At 41.0% G+C, this 22,031-nt stretch overlaps 1 protein-coding gene across 1 annotated transcript in view; it reads right to left on the bottom strand.

The window, feature by feature from the left end:
- Window positions 1–22,031, bottom strand: part of maml3 (mastermind-like transcriptional coactivator 3) — a 168,990-nt gene that overhangs the window by 75,351 nt on the left and 71,608 nt on the right. Inside the window, exons 2-3 of the mRNA XM_088342598.1 lie at window positions 6,966–7,697; window positions 5,244–6,167 (exon numbers count right to left, since the gene is read on the bottom strand). Coding sequence (XP_088198724.1) covers window positions 5,244–6,167; window positions 6,966–7,697 — 1,656 coding nt within the window. The remainder of the gene's footprint in view (window positions 1–5,243; window positions 6,168–6,965; window positions 7,698–22,031) is intronic.

The raw sequence follows: 22,031 nt of genomic DNA, 5'->3' as shown, positions 1-22,031 counted from the left end.
AGAGGTAATTACTGGCCCAACAATGAATTTATCAACAGGGCACACTAGTGACTATAAATAACAAGGTTTGCAAAATAAGCTGTGTCATGAGTTTTTGAAATCTGCACGGATGCCATTTAACGCTTTACAATCAGACACAATTGCTCTTCCAAAAACTGGTAATTTTCTAAAAAAAGTATCTTCTACTACTGATTGCCAAGGTTCAAATTGTAAAAAAAACACTTTTAAGTCAACACACTGGATTGCCCAACAATATTATGTATTTATGAAACTATCTTCAGTGCCTCCCACTTCACCCAAATGTCATTGTACTTTATGATCACAATTTATGTCACTACAATAAATTGTAAGCTACAATGCAAGACATCATTGAACTTTGTTATAATCTAAACTAGGGCTGCATGAGTTAGGAAATATAATCAACATTGCAATGTGACGTAGTGCTATTGTGTAATCGCATGGCACTGCGTTTTTTTCAAGTACTAAAGACAGCAATCCTAACTAAACTCCCCAGAGGATGGCGCTGTTTACTTAAGTTTAAACCCTTAACAAAAGTGTATAATTCAAGTAAAATCTCAATCCAAAACATATCCAAAGTAAATTGAATGCCATTGTTGAACTGTTTAGATTATCTGGACAGTTTTGGTCTAATTTGCTAGGTAAGTTTTTTTTCCCCCAATGAAATAATCACTGCAAATGCAACTTCTTCTTCTTCTGCTCAAATACACATTCATACGACTGTGCACAGTAAATGATGCAACGATAATTGTACCCAACCGATGTGACTGCAAGTGCTACTAACATAGAGTGATCTAAATTGGAACACACAGAAATAGTAGGTTTTTATTCTCGCCTGAATTTATTTCTGCAAGAAGAGTGTAGCATGGGCGTCTTAGCTGGAAAACAGCTGGGAAAACAGCATGAACCCTTACCTAGTACTAGGTCAAAGTTGATCGCAATTTGAAAAGCTTAACATTTATATTTTAGAATTATTCTAAGGGTATGTCTAGGCGTTTCCAAAAGTGGCCATTTGGAGACTCCAAAAGGACCACTGACTGGTGACACATTCTGATGGCCCTGTCACTAGAATAAACCCTTGAATACATAAGTGGGATCAAATTTGACCCCATAGGTTGTTATTCTTCAAAATCTTTGAAAATAAAAAAGGTGGAATATTGTCATATTCCAGGTATTCCTCATAAAACATATTTATGATATCATTAGTATTTTTATTTTTTTCGCCACTAATTATCGACTCCACTCATGGAAGAATGTACTCTATGTACTGGTAGGTCATGCATCCAAGGATTACATAGTCACAAAAATAAAAAAATAAAATAACACAGAAAATGCAACTTTCCTTTAAATGTGAAAATTGCATTGACATTGCAAAACAGATATAAAAAAAATCACAAATAGGTTTTTTCCCCAAAATCGTGCAGCCCTAATTTCAACAATATATATCAAAAATGATGCTCGTTTTCTGCATTGAATAACCCTTTTACCGGTATTTTGAACACTGAAGTTGTAGAGTCTACCTTGCTTCAAAATAGCTGCACACCTTGTATTAAGAAGTTATCTTCAATGATGACCAACTGTGGCTTGACTAAAAATTAAATAAGTATGCTTTGCTTTGAAAGGCAACAAGAAGACTTTCTTGCATACAGATTAAAAATAATGGTCAGCCTAACTCCTGAGACACACTGCATGGTTTGGAGTCTCTGATTATGGGACACTTTGCTCTTGATTTGGTAAAAGTGAAATGTTACAATTTATTTTGCTCTATAGCATGGGCATTACGAGCCTGTTTTTGTTCTATAGCATTTTAAAACTATATTTTCTTAAATTAAGGACAGGAAAGGGTTCTATTATGAAAGAAACGCAAGATTAAAAAAACAAAGAAAAAAGAAAACAAAACAAAAATATGAAAAATGCAGCGTCGGAAATACTCCACTGCCTTGAAATGGTTCAGTCCATGCTATTCCTAAAACTGCTCTCGCCCCCCTCCACGCTCCTCTTTCTTTTTGGCTAATGTCACTTGCTCTGGCTCTGGTGTATTATGGGGAGACATATCTATGTTATCAGCAACATATCTTTCTGTATGTGTATTCTATTAGAAATAAATGAGTAAAAAATGGACATGGATGCATAGTATTAGTGTTTCTGCTAAGTGTAAATTGATGTTCAGTGATGAGAAGTGACATACTGATCAGTGTTGAATGATCCTAAATCACTTTAAGTAAAATGAAAAAAAAAATGTTTAACCAGCCAGACATTCTGGGTGCTCAGTACCCCCAATGCTCTGAACCTAAAATCGCCCCTGGTCTATAGTCAATCTAATCTCATAAGAAACTCATGAGATTATCAGAATACAGAAACATTTTCTATTTGTTAATCTCCACCTTGCATTGGTCAATTATTTTTCCTTGCTCCTTTTTTCAAATTCACACAATGATAAATCTCCTTCTCCGTGTCCTTGCTGTACCACACATTTTTCCCTCTTCCTGTGCTTCTCCAGAATTCAGTTCTCCTCTGCGCACTCAAATAAATCTCTCACAACCCCGCCCCAACACCCATCGAAATCTACGAAACACACAAACATACGAGCACATACGTGTGCGGGCAAACACACAACCCTCTAGGCAACAGCCACAAAGGCCCCATATTAATAAATCTGCTCCTTTATTGGTGCTGAGTGTCTCTGGCAGGAGGGTAAAGGGGGCTGGGTGGATGAATTGGGAGCAGAGGAGTAGGAGGAGAGGAGGGGACCAGCAGAGGGGTGACTGACTTAAGTCATCATACACGTAAAAGAAGGGTTTATTTAAGATAGAAAAACAATGAGGGAATAGCTTTTAAAACAAATGGCAAGCATGCATGCAACAGTATTCCCAATATAGCATACCATATTTTCCGCAATAAGGCGCACCGTATTATAAGGCGCATAAAATTAAGACTAAAGTGAGAGCTGCCGTGTGTACTCGTACATATTAGTGCAATGCTTTAGTGGTATTGAACAAAATCTCAAAAAATATGCAGTGGGAATCAAACCCGAGTAGAGGGCGTGAGAGCGCCAACATATTACCACTAAACTACCAGTGATACAAATGACATACAAAATGGCATTAGCGCTTATCGCATTTTCACACTATTTTTACTCAGGTGCCACATCACTGATTTGCATAGTGCATTCTGATAGGTTAAACAATCTATCCACTTCTTCACCTGTGGGTCAATGACCCCTCAGTTTAATATGTATGTGTATGTAAAAGAACGTGTCTGGTATTTTTTTTAATGGAGATTTTTTTTCTCCATTCTCTAAAATTCCTCATAGAATGCACTATACAAATCAGTGCTCCTGGCTCCGTGAGTAAAATAAGTGTGATAATGAAATATGGTCTAATGCATGCTATCTGTATCGCTGGTGGCCTAGTGGTAAAGTACAAGCACTCTCAGCGCGACTCCTCTGGTCGGATTCTTGTTGCATGCAATGTTTTGCAATTTAGGTCAGCAATGTTTATCGATTTGATCAATCATTGCACAAGTATTGCTCGGGTATGGTATTACCGTGAACTTTGTATGGTAACAAATACCTAAGAATTACTGTATGTTTTCCAATCTTATCAGCTAGAATCTGGAGCATAAAGGGGACACTGGGTAACAATACTAATTGCAGTTTTAAATTTCTGGCAAAATTTGGGTTTTTAGGTACGCCTTACAGTCCGTGAAATACATTAATTGGTATTGAAGAAACCATGAAAACAACCACTTTGGCCGTGATCTGGTTTAGGTGTTGGTTCATGATGACTTTCTTGGTATTTTTCCCCTACTGGATTATTTAAGACACCTGACATTGGGCTGAACCACTGAGGCATTCCGATTCTGGGCATATTGGTAACCAGGCTCAGAAAACCAACGGCCTGAGGTGGGCTTCTGGTAATGACATCGGCAAGCTCGGCTTAGTGGTCCAATCTCAGCCATCAGTCAAGTGTGACAGATTGGGGATGAGCTCAAGAACTGTTTGGCTCCATGTTTGTGTGGAGTGCGTCTGCTTGCGTGAGTGCAAATGTTTGTGAGTCTGAGGGGTGGAGGCGCAGGGGCTCTCAGTGGTCGTCGCGTAGCAGAGGCATCAATACGCTCTTGACAGGCCATTTCCCTATTTCCCGGCGCTGGCTTGTTGCTGGGGTAACTACCGACCATTTTACCTTCACTGGTTTTACCGCTGTAAAAGACTTCCAAGAAATCAAAACCCTGCACGTCTTCGTGACCTTTACCTTTGGAACATCATCTATATTTGTGAAGAGACGGTTCCTTATAAACCTTTGGTTAACAGCTATCATCCTCCACATCGTCCAACTAATACTAGCAAACAAGTTACCGTGTTATTTTTTCTCATTGCAAGGTAAAATGAAAAAAATAATTGTCCCTGCTGCAGTTGTTCAAAACCCTGTGGGAGCTACCAAACCCTAATAGCTTCATGTGCTCATTCACTGAACCCTACTTAACAAAAAAAGTATTTTCAAATTGAAGACATACAGCTTGTATTATAGTTCACGGATCCCTAAACTGCCTGGGTCATCAGGGCACCGCTTTCTGTGGTATATCTTGGGCCCGTACAGTTTAATGGCGCCCAACCTTTCCAGAAGTAGTTTTTTTGAGTAGGAATTTGCTCCCCCACATGAAACCAATAGTATTGGTTTCAATGTTTACCAGTAGCAAGATATCTACTGGTCCACAAAAAATAGTGCAGAACAAAACCAACAGAGTGAACTCCTAATAAACTTCAGAACACTTGTTCATTTAGTTTTACTGGTGCAAGGGTAGAGTTGCTCAACTTAGAATATGACTGACTCCCATCCTGTGGAACATATTTGTCCGCAATTGCTTGGGTGTTTAGTGTGGATTGAAATAGCAAGAAATTAATTACACGGCAGCCTAAAATGACATTCAGACGCCGGATCACACTGTATGAGCTAAATTCCATGCAGCCCTGATTGGCTTAGTAATGTCACGTCATCATCTGCAGCAAGTGATGACCAAGTGGGGCTTGTCATCGCGTATGGACATAAGTCGGTGTGTCCTAACCTCGGCTCCACTGAACCTCAAGGGTTCAACCGAACCCAGGTTAAGTACTAATGCTATGGTACATCTCTTTGCGGCTATAGTGCTGACTGACTCCAGCACTAATTCAACGTCAACTCCTTTTGAGAACTAATAATCATGGAAGTTTTACACACTTAACTTACCTGTCCATGAGGCTGCATGTTGCTATAAGGGATGTTCTGGTTCAACACTTTCTGCTTCATCAGCAACATCCTCTTCTGCTCCTCACTCAAATGGGCTGTTTGGCCTGGAATCGGCCCTTGGGTCTGGCCTGGACCAGCCCCTTGGCCTCCACCTGCCATGTAAGGAGGCATCATGGGGTTCTTCACCTGGCTGCTCCCTCCCATTGTCATCCTGTGATCAACCCCGCTACCGCTGAAGTGACTCAGCGGCTTGGTGTTGCTGTATGACAAAATGGCCGCCGTGTGTTGCTGCGTTTGCTGTTGTTGTTTGGTCAGGGTGCTCTGGCCAATACTGTTCGGCTGCTGCTGGCCCATCAAGCTCATGTGATTGTGAGGGAGGTAGTTGTTCATAGGAGCTTTCGGCCCGTTGTTGGGGGCCATGCCGGTCACTAGAGGGGCCTGCGTTGTGTTAAAGGCTTGCGGTGGATACATCATGGGGCTGTTGGGTTTATCGTGGTTAAAGGGACCAGCATTATAAGGACTGGTTGGAGGACCTGCTGGTGACCAGTTTGCTGCTTGTTGCTGCTGCTGTTGTTTCTGCTGCAAAAGTTTTGCACGTTGCTGGGCAGCCATTGCTTTGAGTTGCTCTGCGTGGGAAAGTTCAGGTGTTACTGGTCCGACTGGTTGACCTGAAGCCACCCCTGACCCCGCTTGACCACCAGCTGCCTGACTAACACCCGAGCTTGTATTCACTAGGTATCCATTGCCAGGACGTGAAACTGCTTGCGTTTGAGCCTGGGTCGGAGTCTGAGGAGAACGAGCCACGCAGTTGTGTAATGGGGACCCTGACGCCATTGCAACAGCTGGTGACTGCTGCAGAGGTTGCTGAGGTGGTGTGCCATTGGCAGTAGTTGCAAACTGGGGCCCTGATGACGATGGTCGGACCTGAGAGAAAGAAAGTAATAGATGCCACAATGATGTAATGCGAAAAATACAATTATGCTATTTATTAAGCACATATGGGCAAATAAAATTGTTTTGAATTGTCTGGTCGAAGCAGCATTTGAATTGTTCGGTGTAATTCTGACAACCGCAGGTGATGGAGTGAGCACTATTTGACAGGCAAAAACTATATAAACTCACAATATTTACCATCCATGAAGGCATCACCAGCTGAGAGTTACAGAAAGGTTTTAATGTTTTTGCATCGGAGTAATGTGTTTTTCACAATGCTGATTTTTGCAAGACAATGCTTGATGCATTGGAATACTAAATATTGTACTGGTGGTGGATTACTTATGCTGTTTTCCTTCACTGTAAGTTTTGATAAATGTAAATTATTTATAGATGCAACCAGGATATACGTTGCTTCTGAGTAGAGAGTAGGCTCCATCACGTTTGTATTGAAAACATGCTCATTGTAGCCATTAATCCATACATGATTTTCGTTTTCTAAAAAATTGGGAATAATTATCTATACATTTTGTTTTGCAGGTTAGTTTTTTAAAATATTTTAATCTTAAGGTGTTGGTATTATTTTGAATGCATTATTATTCATTGATTTTGTGTAATTTTATTTTTCAGTATCATATGGTTTGACATAGCCAGTCAAATGTTTACAGTTTAAAGACTTTTATTTTATTTTTGAATTTCACATGCACTTTAAATCTTTTCTGTTATTTTTCTGTCAGAATAATAATAATGGGAAGATATGTTCACATCCCTATTGAGACATGTACTGACCTGTGGTGACCCCATGGGCACCTGCGGACCACTGTGTGGAGGCTGGGCAGCAGGGGGAAGTGATGTTGGTGGTGCAGTCCCTCCAACAGGCGTTGTATTCCCGACCACTTCCTGTGGGACTGGAGTCTGATTGTTTGCTGGCCTACAGAAATCGGCTTCTTTTTTGTCTTCAAAGTCCTCATTGAAAAGGTCGTGCATATCGTCCTCAGGAACTGTGTTGGCCAACTCATCAATCAGCTCCTGCCACTCTTGATCATTGAGGTTAATGTCAGAGAACAACTTGTTCTGATTGGAGAGAGATTGGGGATCCGAAGACTCTATTCCCCCTCCATCATCAAGCGGCTCATGTTTCAAGTCTTTAAGGAGACTGAAGCTATCCTCCAAGTCCAGTGAGCCGTTCATCTTCATTTCAGGAAGATGACTGCCACCATTCTTCCCCAACTCTTCAGTTGGCCGTACTACGTGATTACCATTGCTGGTTGTGCTGTTTCCAGTGGAAGTGTTGGGGCCACCAAGTAGGGGCTTAATGTCTATTTGCTGATGCAGTGGAGAAATGGGTGGAAGGCTGTTGTTGTTATTGTTAGGAAGACCTGTTAGTGAGTCTAAACCATCAGAGGCCTTCCGTAGTCGCTTGCTCGTTGGTGAGTAGCTGCCTCCGTCACATATGCCATTCTGGTCTCCATTGAGGGGTGATCTCGCACTGTCCAATTTCCTTTTTACAGTCTCTTGGAGCTGAAAAAAAAGGAAGTGCGATAAGAAGCAGGACAACATTCACCAACAGACCTATTGAAAATGTCATTTTGTAGTGGTGTGCCTTCAAGGAGAATCACGATTCTCAGTATGAATTGATTTCATACATTTAAAAAAAAAATTCTATTGGCCTATATAAATGTTGTCGTCATGACTTGTATTTCTTCTTTCGTCTCACACTGCAGGCATTTCTGCATTATTGGTTTCATTTTGGTTCATTTTGTGTTCTTTTAAGTGAAACATATACTTCGGTAGTGGTGCACTAAATAAAAATAAATATTTGCTATGAGGATACCAGTACTTCTACAGTAAAAATATAAATAAGACCGGCACAAACAACATCGTGACGTAGTCAGTTCTACAAATCCGTTTTTTGTTGTAGTCTTTTAATTAATAAATGAAAAACAAAGCGATGTATTCAGTAGTAGTTCAATATGTCTTGCAAAGCAGACTAGAGTAGATCATAGCAATTGTTTGAATTTCTGTGAATGAAAGCATCATTTTAAATTGAAAGTTATTTAATCCTTCAATAGATAATCCATTCTGAATTTAATTGTTGTTGCAGAAAATATTAAATTGACCGAATGGGGAATTACAGATTCTGAGCCCTAGTATTCATAATAGTGCAGTACACGAAAGATAAAACAAGAAACAGAGAATTCTCTTTTCAGCCTAAAAAGGATTCTTGGTAAACAAATCTAATATACTTTACGTCAAAAAAACATACAGAATAGAAATCGTCGTTAAGAGTTATTTTCTGGCATGAATGTCCGACACCAAAACATTAGAAGGATTTTGAAGATACATCCTGGCACAGAAGGCTACAAACGCTCAACTATCACTAAATTGGTCTTTTCAGAAGATAAATATATTGTGAAATTAGTGATATATTTAAAAATTATTTGCCCACATATTTACAGTACACATATCTGCGATTAAGTTCTCAAAAAATCAGTTGAAGAGGTGATAAAAAAGGCTGTTTTGATCTTTCAATGATAGTCAGCCTAATTATTCTCGTGGCCTACTACATTCAGTGTAAAAGAAGATGATACCTCAAACTAAAAAGTATATATATATATATATATATATATATATATATATATATATCAAATTTCTGGTTACACAGCCAATAAAGTATGTGTGTGTGTCCAGGCGAGTGTGAAATCCTTTTTTCAATAGGTTTAAATAATTTAGGTCTCCTCTCAGGCTTTAATTTTGCGAGCAAATATCAAGGTTTGAGTGTGCAAACCTATCTGTGAGGGGCGTGTTACTAGGTTTCCTTAAATGCCTGTGACTGATGTTGATAATAACAGACTTGATATTCAAAGCCCACACATAAAAACTCCCATAATTATTCACTTGGTGTGTGTGACAGAACCCACCCAGACAGAAAAATGGAAGCAAGCACGCACAGGGATCTTGCACATGCAACCACTGGCAAGAAAATACAAGAAAGGCAGAACATAGTGATGGGATATTAAAGATGGAACCTTTCAAAGGTCTCTGATGATGCGTTGCAGTTCCATTGTAGGAACAATTATGAGGGATCGACCAAAAGGGGTTTTTCAGGGCCGAAACCAATACTGATTATTAGTATTAAGAGGAGGCCCATAACAGATATTTGGAGCCGAAATTAATTTGCTGAAAGCTTGAAAATTGGCGCAAGACATTTTTAATAATGCAAAAAAACAAAAACAAAAAAACAAAGAATATTTCTTGTAAATTCAAATAAACCTTTTAATATCTTTCTGAAACCTTGCACAGTAAATACTTTAAAGTTTTAACTGAACTAACATGACTAATCATTCACTTACACCAAAAACTAACAGTGCAGAACATAAAATTAGGCCTAGCAGCAACTTGTACAAAGGTATGACAAAACTTGAATAGCTCCCTGAAACCTTTTACAATATACGAAATAAATATAAAAACAATACAACCAACGAGACTTAATTTAACTTAAAACAAAAAGTATTACGGAATTTCAACAGGGCACTCCTGTTTTAAGGCCAGATTGACAAAAAATATTAAGATAAAAGCTCATCACTTCCACTTTAGCGTGCCAATTATGCTCTCTCTCTCATTCACAAACAAGACACATTTGATGTCCAAAATAATCGTACGATAACAGCTAATTTATCAGTCTCCACATTAATGTAACTAACTACACTTTTTATGCCAACTCTTAATCGCAAACACGCTTTTCTATCACGGACATGGGCATGTCAGGACAAGTTAGCTGAGTTGCCGCTCTCTCCAGCTTCAGTGGCTTCGCCCCCTGTCGCTTATCCAATAATAAGGGCAGGGTGGTTACCTGGAGACAGGGGGAGAAGTAGTAGCAAGAGAGAGTGAGTCTCGGCTGGATGAGACATAATAATCTTGCAAAATAAAAATTTAAAAAAGCAGATACCAATGTCAAATTCTCATATATCGGTGCCAATAATCAGCCCGCTCGATGTTAGGTCGACCTCTACTAATCACATCTGTAACTTAACAGTAATATGAGAAATACCCAACCAATCAAGGCAGATGGAACAACATGGCGGCGCATGGATACATGCTTGCGGCTCGTTCTCCAGCTAATCTTCTATCTTTTGCCGTTCTCTTGTCTTTTTTGCTTTCACTTTTGGACACATGTGTGGCCAAAAATACTTACAGTAGGGACGAACTTATTCGGTTGGGTGGGCGTCTAAATTTCGACTTTTCGGGCACTTTTTATACCGCCTATGATATACCGAGCGAACTTCAAAGAGACCCGGCATCCTTGTGGACGGCTATTCCGCTTAATAAACGACGTCAACGGCGCCGTAAGGACAGAAAACAGAAGCGTGGTTGCCGTGCAGGTAGATGTGTGAAGCGTGCGAAGTCTAAGCAGCAAGATGGACGCGAGGAAGGACGCGAGGATGTAACTAATTCCACCATTCATCCCTCGCCAGACAACCCACACAAAAAGCCACAAGAGCGGCAGCTTTTGAAGATTTCGACAAAGACTACAAAGAGTTCAGCTAAGTCAAATGATTCAGCAAAGCTGAAATTTGGTCTGTTAAATATTAGATAGATAGATAGATAGATAGATAGATAGATACTTTGTTCATCCCCGAAGGGAAATTCACATTTCCAGCAGCATCCCTGAGCTGAGAACAATCGAGAGCAATCGAAAATAACACGGGAGCTGCTGGAGTGGCTGCCATTCGTGACGGCGCCGGAAGAAAAGATTCAATTTGAATCATGTACAAACAAACAAACAATTGAATCATGTACAAACAAACAAACAAAATATTCATGTTTCAATAAGTGGAGTGTTAATAAAATGGGGGGAAAATAATACTGATATAACCAGGTAAAACTAATTTTAAGTTACCTGTCCAAATGAATGTTGTGCCATCTCACCTTTCCCACTCTCTCTCCTCTCACCTTTCCCACTCTCTCTCCTGCAGTTGACTTACTGCTGCTCGCTCCTGAAACTAATACTTACCTCTTTGTGTATTGTGCAGTCCCTTCTCTAGACAAGGTCTCACTGAATACAGTATGTATATATATATATATATATATATATATATATATATATATCAACCCAGTCTCAAGTGGCTTCAGTAACTCTGTTGATGTTTTCAGCAGCTACTATCAATGAATGGGTTCATCTATGTGGCTACTATCTAAACACATACATAAACTGTTTTTAGGCTAATAGTGAAAGAACTCCAAAAGCTTTACTTGTTGATAACATTATTCGTGATTATAAACTTAACTGTATGGGTCTGTGTGAAACTTGGTTACGCCCGGATGAGTACTTAGCGCTAAATTATGCTTCTCCCCCAGACTACGAGAGTAGCCATATAGCACGCACGTTGAAAAGGGGTGGTGGTGTTGCGCTAATTTCTGAAGAATCGCTCAAATTTAATCCACGTACCTCTAATAATTACAAGGCGTTTGAGGCTCTTGTGATGCGGTCCTCTCTATTGTCAATTTATGTAATAACTATCTATCGTGCACCTGGGCCATACACAACTTTCTTAGACGAATTTGCTGAACTTTTGTCTGAACTAGTAACCTATGCAGACAAAATTATAATTATGGGAGACTTTAACATTCATATAAACTCCCCACTCAATTCACTTACTATTGCGTTTAGGTCTCTAATTGATGCATTTGGCTTTAATCAACTGGTTGATTTGCCAACCCATAAAAATGGGAACACGCTAGACTTGATTCTGACTCGAGTAGTTTTAACCTCAAACATTATGGTGTTACCGTGTACTACCGTTATCTCGGATCATTTTTTAGTTACATTTGAGGTGCTAGCTAAGAGTAGTGTTAAAAAAGCTGAAGTATTTAGCGGACGCAATATAAGCACTGGCACAGTTTCTGAGCTCTTTGAACTCCTTCCTGGAGCAGTTGCGTCCTTTCCTACATACAATGGCTCGATTGACTCACTCATGAATGAGTTCAATACCACCCTGACTAGTGTGCTGGATTCAATAGCGCCCATAAAACTAAAATCACGTCCTAAAAGACGCATGCCTTGGTTTACTGATGAAACTAGAACCCTTAAACAAGAATGCAGGAAATTGGAAAGAAAATGGCGCGCTACCAAGCTTGAGGTTTTCCATCAAACCTGGTGTGACAGCTTGTTAAAGTATAAAGCGGCCCTTGCCTCTGCAAAATCGGCCTACCTTTCGAAGGTGATTGCGTCTCAATAGAACAACCCCAAAGCCCTTTTTGACACTGTAGCATCGCTTACAAGGCAACAGACTATCGCAGATAGTTCGACACACTCTGCTCAGGACTTAATGGTCTTCTTTACTAAGAAGATTCAATGCATACAGGAAGAAATTGCTAAAGAAATTATTAATACCACACATATTAAAGGACTGAAATTTACAGATGCACGACAGGGTGGCTGCCTTGGGAAAATGGCCGGTTTTAGTGAACTGTCACTTGATGATCTCAAACAGGTGGTAAATGCGGCCAAACCGACAACTTGCCAGTTCGACCCGCTCCCAGGTTCAGTCTTTTTGGCGTCCTTGGACCTTCAGTTCTAAATATTATAAACATATCACTCTCCTCAGGTGTAGTTCCAGCAGCTTTTAAGTCCGCTGTTATTAAACCCACACTGAAACGACCCAACCTTGATCCAGAAATATTAAGTAATTACAGACCTGTGTCAAACCTACCTTTCCTCTCTAAAGTACTCGAAAAAGTAGTGGCACAGCAGCTGAATGCTTTCATATCCGAGAATAACCTTTTTGAATCCATGCAATCAGGATTCAGGGCTAACCACTCTACTGAGACAGTTCTGATCAAGGTAACAAATGATCTCCTAATGTCAATGGATTCTGGCGCTTCATCACTTTTGCTGCTGCTGGATCTTAGTGCTGCTTTTGACACAGTGCACCACAATATCCTACTAGAACGGTTGGAAAAATGGATTGGTCTCTCAGGAACCGTCCTCTCGTGGTTCAGATCCTACCTCTCAGATAGGACGCACTGTGTTAAATATGGTGAAATGACATCTGAGCCCTTTAATGTTACCTGCGGTGTTCCGCAGGGTTCAGTGCTTGGCCCCCTTCTTTTCAACATTTACATGCTTCCATTAGGTGACATTATTCGCAAGTACAATATCAGCTTCCACTGCTACGCAGACGACACTCAACTCTATCTTCCGTTGGAGGAATCTTCCACACTAAACTGTGGAAATTTGGAGGCCTGCCTCACTGAGATAAAAGAGTGGATGTCACTCAATTTCTTGCGTCTTAACTCTGAAAAGACCGAAATGTTAGTCATTGGTCCATCTAAATGCCGTGACTTATTCTCAAAAACTGCTGTGAACATTGACAAATGTCACATCACACAGAGTGACTCAGTTAAAAATTTAGGTGTCATATTTGACCCTGATCTAACCTTTGAGATGCATGTAAAGAAAATTACTAGAACCGCTTTCTTCCATCTTCGTAACATTGCCAAAATCCGTTCAATACTGTCTCAGTCTAATGCGGAAACTATAATTCATGCATTTGTTACCTCCCGTCTCGATTACTGTAATGCACTACTCTCCGGTCTCCCGAAGTCCAGAATCAAGTCTCTTCAGCTAGTACAAAATGCCGCAGCGAGGCTTTTAACTAGGACAAAAAAGTACGATCACATAACACCGATTTTGGCTAACTTGCACTGGCTCCCAGTTAGCCAAAGATGTGACTTCAAGGTTCTCTTAGTATTGTACAAAATCATACATGGACTTGCTCCCTCTTATCTTTCAGATCTGATCTGCCCCTATGTCCCGGTCCGAAGCCTACGATCTGAGAGTGCCGGTCTTCTGGTGATCCCGAGAGCAAAGAAGTGTTCTGCTGGTTCGAGAGCGTTCTCCATTCGGGCACCGGTGCTGTGGAATGCTCTTCCCCCTGAGATCCGATCTGCAACCTCAGTGGAAATGTTTAAATCTAAACTTAAAACTCACTTCTACTCCATTGCATATGAATAATAACCTACTCTTCTTGTCGGCTGAAAAATAGTCTGTGTAACATAGTGTACTAATCTGTGAAGCCCTTAGAGACTTATTGTGATTAAGGGCTATACAAATAAAAATGACTTGACTTGAAATGACATGGTATCAATAGTAGTTTTGTTAAGCTAGACACCGCAGAAGATAGAAATGATAGGAAAAAATGTGAACAAAAATTTGCGTTGACATAATCACCTGAAGACTATTTTGGTTGTCACTAACTGAGCATGACTACGACTCACTTTCAAAAGTGTACTTTTAACTGGTTGGCACCGAATGAGTTAAAGAGGGGAATTAGTCACCGGGCCAACACACGTTTTCCTTCAAATGCGCTCGCTAAAAGAACATAAAGATGAGGGAAAAGAGCAGGTCTGGAGGGAACGGACGGAGGGGGGGTAGCAAGGAACAGCGAGCCAAATGACAGCAGGGAGCAGACGATGAGAGGGTGATCAGAGACTCAGAGAGGAGAGACAGAGATGGAACCAATAAGGTGCTGTTATAGCAACTGCTGCTGCTGCTGCTCTTCTGCCTTTGTGTCATCCATCCTACTTTCTTCACCTCCCCTTCTTCCAACCAGCCTCCTCCTTCATCCAATTACTATATTTGTCCGTTGTAATAATTGTCAAATATTGTAAATAATTATATTCCATTAAAGTATGTTTTGCACAATAGAACGGCACCTTTAACTGAAATCGAATCGATATCGCGACGTGATGCAGTGTGATTGTGTTATCGTAAGACGCTGCGATTTTTTTCAAGGGTTTATTGTTCCAGTTTGTAATAAGAATTGTTACAGTTACGGTTTTAAGAGGCTTGTTTTAATGGCACTAGCCAATTAAGGCAAGGCAAAGTTCCATGCATTGTGTGGGCAACTGGGATAGGCTGGTGTAAGCTGTCACTCAAACAGCTCTTCCACAACTGGCCACCAAAACAAATGCGACAGTTAGTAGCTCTAGCGTAAGAGTCTCCAACCTTGTTCAAGCCCAAAGCTACTTTTTGCTACTAATTAGCACAAACGGCACCCAGTTTGATATGAATTTCCAAAATAAACACTAATGTTATTTCAATATTGTAACAATATAATTCTCATCTCATCTCATCTCTCATCTCATCAGCCGTACCGCTTATCCTCATTAGGGTCGCGGGGGGGCTGGAGCCCATCCCAGCCATCTCCGGGCAGTGGGCAGGGGACACCCTGAACTGGTTGCCAGCCAATCGCAGGGCACACGGGGACAGACAACTCACTCGCTCATTCACACCTAGGGACATTTTGGACCGGCCAATTCACCTGAAATGCATGTTTTTGGAACGTGGGAGGAAACCGGAGTGCCCGGAGGAAACCCACGCAAGCACGGGGAGAACATACAAACTCCGCACAGGAAGTCTGGAGCTGGATTTGAACCCCCGACAGGTTCCCATGACATGAACTGTGCCGCACAAGCGCTAACCACTGCTCCGCCGTGCTGCCCCAATATAATTACCAGGTTAATTATTAAGGTGGCTAAAATAGATTTAGTGTCATTCCTTAAAAACATCTTTCACTAGAAAATAACAATGGCCCAGCACTGGTGAGATATTTTTAGAACAGGTCCGCGGGCACCTCAGCTGTCCTTCGGGGGCACCCTGGCGCCTGGGAGCGCCACTTTGGTGACCCCCTGCTTTACAGGCTTGTTACATTAAAATTAAATACATCAATTAAATCGGACTCTAAGGAAAGTCAAAATAAATCATCATCATCATCATGGCGGCGCCCTGTTCGGCTGCGGCTGCATCGGCTTGCAACGTTTTTTTTACACGTCGGCCATAAGATCCAGTCTTCGACTCAGTTTTGATGGCGCACAAAGTCGGCTCGAACTGCAGATTAAGATACGATCGCAGTTTTTTTTGCTGGATATGCGATCATCCAGACATCAAGCGCTCGGTGTTTATTAGCCACGGACTGCTATGTCAACAAGACCCAGCGGCCTACAAAGCAGCCAAGCAGAGTGGCAAGACAGCGGCGTGACGAGGAAGCGGGTCGGGCTAACAGCTAGGCTAAAGGCTCTCCAACGTTCGCTCTCTGGACAATAAACTGGACCATTTAACAACTGGAAGTGGCATCGAACCACGAGATGACGAACTGCTGCGCTAAAATTCTGACGAAGATATGGTTAATCTTATCTATCCCGGCTGACGTTCAAAGAACCTGTGCGGGTCAGATGTATCGACATTTCGTTCTGTATACACGTGTACACGAATGACAATAAAGTAAATCTGAATCTGAATCTGAATAAATGCTGATTACCAGTGGGTGGTCCATGGATTGTTATTGTGTTCTGAAATCGACTGAGGCGGCTTAAAAAAAAAAAAACGAAGGCTAACAGCTAGGCTAACAACTCTTAAGCCAACACCGCCAAATGTGGCTCGTCACCAACGCCAGATCCATTACCCATTAGATGGATGACCAGGAGCTACAATTCGTAGACCTTGCTGAAAGTCGCTGATACTAATGTGAAGCTAGCCAGCCGCTTTCTTGCACTTGAAGGAGAATCCCTCCAGTTTTGTTGTACCGTATTTTCCGCACTATAAGGCGCACCTAAAAGCCTTTATTTTTTTCAAAAGCTGACCATGCGCCTTATAATACAGTGCGCCTTATTTATGGATCAACATTAAGTTTTCCAACTAACTTCCAGCCGCCGACTAGATTTTCCCCCGAACGCCAAGTAGTACGCAGTGTATGCTGGGTTTTTTTTACCGGCGTTTCATTGGCTAACCAATGTGTCAATCATCATTTGAATGGATCACTATTGGCTAAAGTTATTCGGAGGTCAAGGGGCGGATCCTTTTTATCATTTACAGGCTGGCATTGGTTTAAACAGAGAAACAAAGGCTGCAATTGGCCGAAAAAGATGTGTCAATCATCAGTTGAATCGATCACTATTGGCTAAAGTTATTCGGAGGTCAAGACGTGGATCCTTTTTATCATTTACAGGCTGGCATTGGCTTAAACGCCAAAACAAAGCCTGCAATTGGCCGAAAAAGATGAATGCATATAGCACGTGGCTGACGGCACACAGAAAGCATTTTTTTCTATTCTGTATTTGTAATTATTTTATTCTCCTGGATTTACTGCACTCACGGATATAAGAGGACATTGGCTGCACATTATTATGAACACAACGACTTCGGTGAGCTACTCCAGGTTTTATATTGTCCCTGTATCTTGTTTCAGACTGAACTCGATGTTTCTGTGATAAGCGGTGCAGATAATGGATGGAATGGAGTGTCTATTTTTAAATTCAACTCAATTCCAAGTGTTTATTGTCATATGCACAGTAAAGTTGCGAGCGAAAAAGAAAATAGAAACTAAGGAATGTGTAGCATTTCTTGAATCCCAAGACTTTAACCTTCCGAATGATGGAACGATGCATTTGAGTGACATCGTACGGACACCGCATCCGCACGTGTTCTCGACACGTATTTGCGTCTTTGCAAGCTTTGGGAATGTTAAGGGGGTAATAAGTTCGACTGAACTATCTGACTGTTTTATCGACGTTCCCATTGTAGCGCCTTATAATCCGGTGCGTCTTATGTATGTCAAAAATAGGACCAAAAACGATTTTTTCGGGGTGCGCCCTATAACCCGGTGCGCCTTATAGTGCGGAAAATACGGTACTTTTGTTTAAAGAACATTTATTCAACTGCAATTCTGTTCTTATTTGTAGGTCTATAGTTATAGTTATTTTGTTATAGTTGTATACTCAAAGTTAGTAATAATGTCATATTGGGTTAAGTGTGAATGTCAGGGACTGCTCCCAAAAAAAACAAAACTAGCACAGAAAGTGCACGTTTCTTTTAAAATCCCAAATCGCATCAAAATTGCAAAACAGGTCTGCAACCTCTTGATCCCAAGACGAGTGCTTTACCTCCTGAGCTACTGCTGCTCCCAAACCCTTTGCATATGAGGCCACTGACAATGTATGGGTGAGGGAGGAATGAGCCATTAAACACACATGGAGAACAACTGAATTATGTTGACTTGGGATTGGTTTTTCGGGGTTAGTGAAGAATGACTTGAGACCACCTCGGTGGTCCTATGGTTGGGTGTCCCCCCCAGAGACTGGAAGGTCACTGATTCGAGGCTCGGCCAAGTCATACTTAAAACTTACAGAATTGGTACTCATTGCCTCCCTGCTTGGCGCTCAGCATTAAGGTTTAGAATTGAGAGTTTTTGGTCACCTTATGACTCCCACAGCAGGTGTGGCGACACATAGGTCGGGTAGAACTATCATCGCATCAGTTACCGTACACAGTCGTATGACAGTGTATAGGACCCTGCCTCTGGTAAGATGGGATAAGAAAAGGAAAAAGAAAACAGTGAGGACTGACTTGAGCTGAAAATTGAAGCCTTCAGCTTACCAATTGATCTACGTTTTCATCTGTTACAGATCTCTTTTATCTTAGGATATTTGAGGTTGTTGTATTTGCATCTTTTTTGTATTTACAGCAAGAAAGGCTTTATATTCATTTTTTTAACAGATGGTATCCTAATAAAATGACTTACTATTTATGCTCTTCTTCAAAGAGTAAGGAGTTTATCCTGTCTCACCCATACAAAGTCAAGGGTAGCCATGATGCTCAATGCAATATCATGAGCAATTAAAGTGTCAGGACTTGGGTCAAGAACACTTGAACAAAGTCAATGAAAGTGCCAGAGGTTAAACCAACAAGTCAAGAAGTACAATTCCAGCCCACTGGTACACACAAAAAAACACATATCGCTAGCAGTGAGATTTTATGAATAGATATATTTATTATGAAAAGATTAAGTATCCATATTTGGGGCTAATTCATGAGTAGTAGTGAGATGTGATGCCGATTATGATAACACTTTTATCATAAAGTTTTTTGCAGCAATAAACGTTAAAAAATGTTTTAAAAAATGTTTTAACGTTTATTCCCGGTCTTGAAACCCCAATTTCCATCCAGACTATGATTTGAACTACATACCCTAATGTCCACGATCCCCTTCAACACTATTATTTACTTTTATTTTGTAGATTTTCTGTTTTTATGATGTATTATTAGCAAAGACCTATGTATGTTATTTTTTCTACATTGGTCAAATGATTGACTTTACCTGGGATGCTTTGTTGGCTTGTTCAAATTTAACATTCAGACAAAACTGATGCGCTTGCTTAGATGCCAGACTACCATTGGCTTTACAGACCTTCGTGGAAATCATTTTGATTTTCAGGGAGAAGGAACAAAGCAAAAATTGAAGTGGAACATTATTTTTGAATATTACTCAGCCTACAAGGCCAGATTGTTTTTCCAATGCGGAGCATATGAATAATGTGTTATTTGGCGTTAGTATTTTACGGCCACTAAGAGTTGCAGTGTGGGTGGAGGGATGTGTAGCAATGGGGTGACGATTTGTGGGGGGGGCTAATGCCATGGTTCTCTCGAGGCCATAGTCATTTTTGTCGTACACCAGTGTAATTTTCATTGCATTTTTTTCTGCATCGTGATGGATTTTGCGGCTTACAACCCAATACGACATATAGTCACGAACATGTGTCAGTCTTCCTTTTTAAGGAACACATTGTAAGGCGAGATGAGTACTAGTTAACCTTGCTGCACAAACACAAGTGAAAAAATATGAATCTGTATATATTGGATCCCTTAACCACACGGGTTGTAGGGGCACCAATTCCTGTGGTGTGTCTTGGGCAAACACAGCCTGGTGGTGCCCATCGCTCTGGAGGCCAACAAATGTTTCCACCTGGTACAGTATTTGCATGCTGTATCGCGGTTTACTCCAAGCGCTTTTGATACTGCGAGGATTTTCATCGTACATGCATTGTTTTCTGCAGTACACAACACACGGTCATTGCTATCATGGTGCCGGGTAGCGGACGCCTTTGTGTGTGCGTGAATGTCTGTGTGCAGAACGGTAATAGGCTGGTGTACGCCTTCAGTAGGACAGCCTTGTTTCCACCAAAACAAACTGTAAAGCACGGCAACAGCTAGTATTTTAGCGGCCCGTTACACTGAAAAGGAATTCATGACTTAAATCTCACTCCGAGAAGAGCCAGAAGAGCGCAAAAAAAAAAAAAGATGCTCACCACCGGGTGCTCTGTGGATTGTTATTGGGTTCAGGAAGGGACTGAGGCACGCCGGGAGAGAAAGCAATAGCAGGTCTACAGGTCTCGTCTACTGCAGCTAAGCCACCGCTGCGGGGCCTGTATCTCACCGATACCAAATCGATTAACCAACAGGACATCTGGAGTTACAACTCGTGGGAATTCGCTACATTTGTGACTCATTTATTTTAATCATCATGGAGACCTGGCTCAATCCAATCCCAGATGCTACTATGCAGCCAGCCGGCCACTCTCTACGCTGAAAAGAGAAGCCCTCTTATTTTGTTGTGCTATTGTATAATGACAATAAAGAGCATTCATCCATCTATCCATTATCTGCACCGCTTATCCTCAGTAAGGTCGGGGGGAGCTGGAGCCCATCCCAGCTATCTTTGGGCAGTGTGCAGGGGACAACCTGAACTAGTTGCCAGCCAGTCGCAGGCCACACAGAGACAAACAACTCATTCGCTCATTCACACCTAGGGACAATTTGGACTGGCCAATTAACCTGACATGCATGTTTTTGGATTGTGGGAGGAAACCGGAGTGCCCGGAGGAAACCCACGCAAGCACGGGGAGAACATGCCAAACTCCACATAGAGGGTTTGATCTCAGGACCTCAGTACTGTGCCGCACACGCGCTAACCACTGCCCCGCCGTGCTGCCCTAAAGAGCATTCATTCAACAATTCTGTGTTCTATGTTTTCATTTGTAGATCTATAGTGTTTTTTTGCTACAACTGTTTATACTATATGTTACTGACATCTTATAAATGAATAAATGTTTCCACAAAGAAGACTTTGACAATTTCGCGGGACTATTTTGAACCAAAACCCCTCTGAAAAACAAGGGATTACTGTATTTTGAAATAAAAATCCATCACATACAATTTGTATTTGTGGAGGAGACAATCGGGCATATTATGTTGCCTTAGGCATTGTTCTTTTTTTTTTTTTACAGACATTTTTAAATTACAGTTGATTTTAGCAAACTTGGTAGTCTGGGGCAGTGTGTCTTGATTACTTTCGGATTTGATGTCAAGTGACACAGGCAGGAAAGTAAAATGAAAAATCACTTACATCGTCCAGGCCTTTACACTCTTATTGCTGTTCTAACTTAAAAACAAATTTTTTGGGAATAATTTAACCCCCAAAATACCTAAAAAAAACGTTATTTTCCAAGATACAGTACAGAGCACACACAGAACAGTGATTCAAGGATGAAAAAGGGAGGAATTCAAACAAGCTGTCCTTCCACACAAGGGCAGTGTTTGAAGCAGACATCAGCAAACATCCAGCATGTTGAAGTGTCCTTTAGCAAGTTACATCACTGTCTTGTCTATGATTGATTCAAATTATAAGGCTTGTCCCAAAAAAAGCATGTATTTACCAGTACATAAAGGTCCTAGGCTAATATTTAGCTCGTTCTGTTAAACCTCAAGCTCAAACCTTTTTTCCAACATTTTCGTAGTTTCCCAAAATCTACTTGGACATTCTTTAACGAATCTATGGAATGAAGAATTGAAAATGTGTTGATCCCTTATACCTGTAAAAGACAAACAAAACAAGCTAAGGCTTTATGAGTGGCTTGAAAAGCAAAATATATTAAAAGCATTTTGTTGTCTTATGAAACCACGTCACTTGTGAACTTCCACTTCTAATTAGGGAGGTATGTGGTGCATGCAGCAGGCTG

This window comes from Urocampus carinirostris, chromosome 8 (assembly GCF_059441175.1).
Source record: "Urocampus carinirostris isolate Australia breed hairy pipefish chromosome 8, RoL_Ucar_1.0, whole genome shotgun sequence".
NCBI classification, from domain to species: Eukaryota; Metazoa; Chordata; class Actinopteri; order Syngnathiformes; family Syngnathidae; genus Urocampus; species Urocampus carinirostris.
Note: the sequence above shows the minus strand (reverse complement) of the source record. Positions and strands in the feature narration are given on the sequence as shown.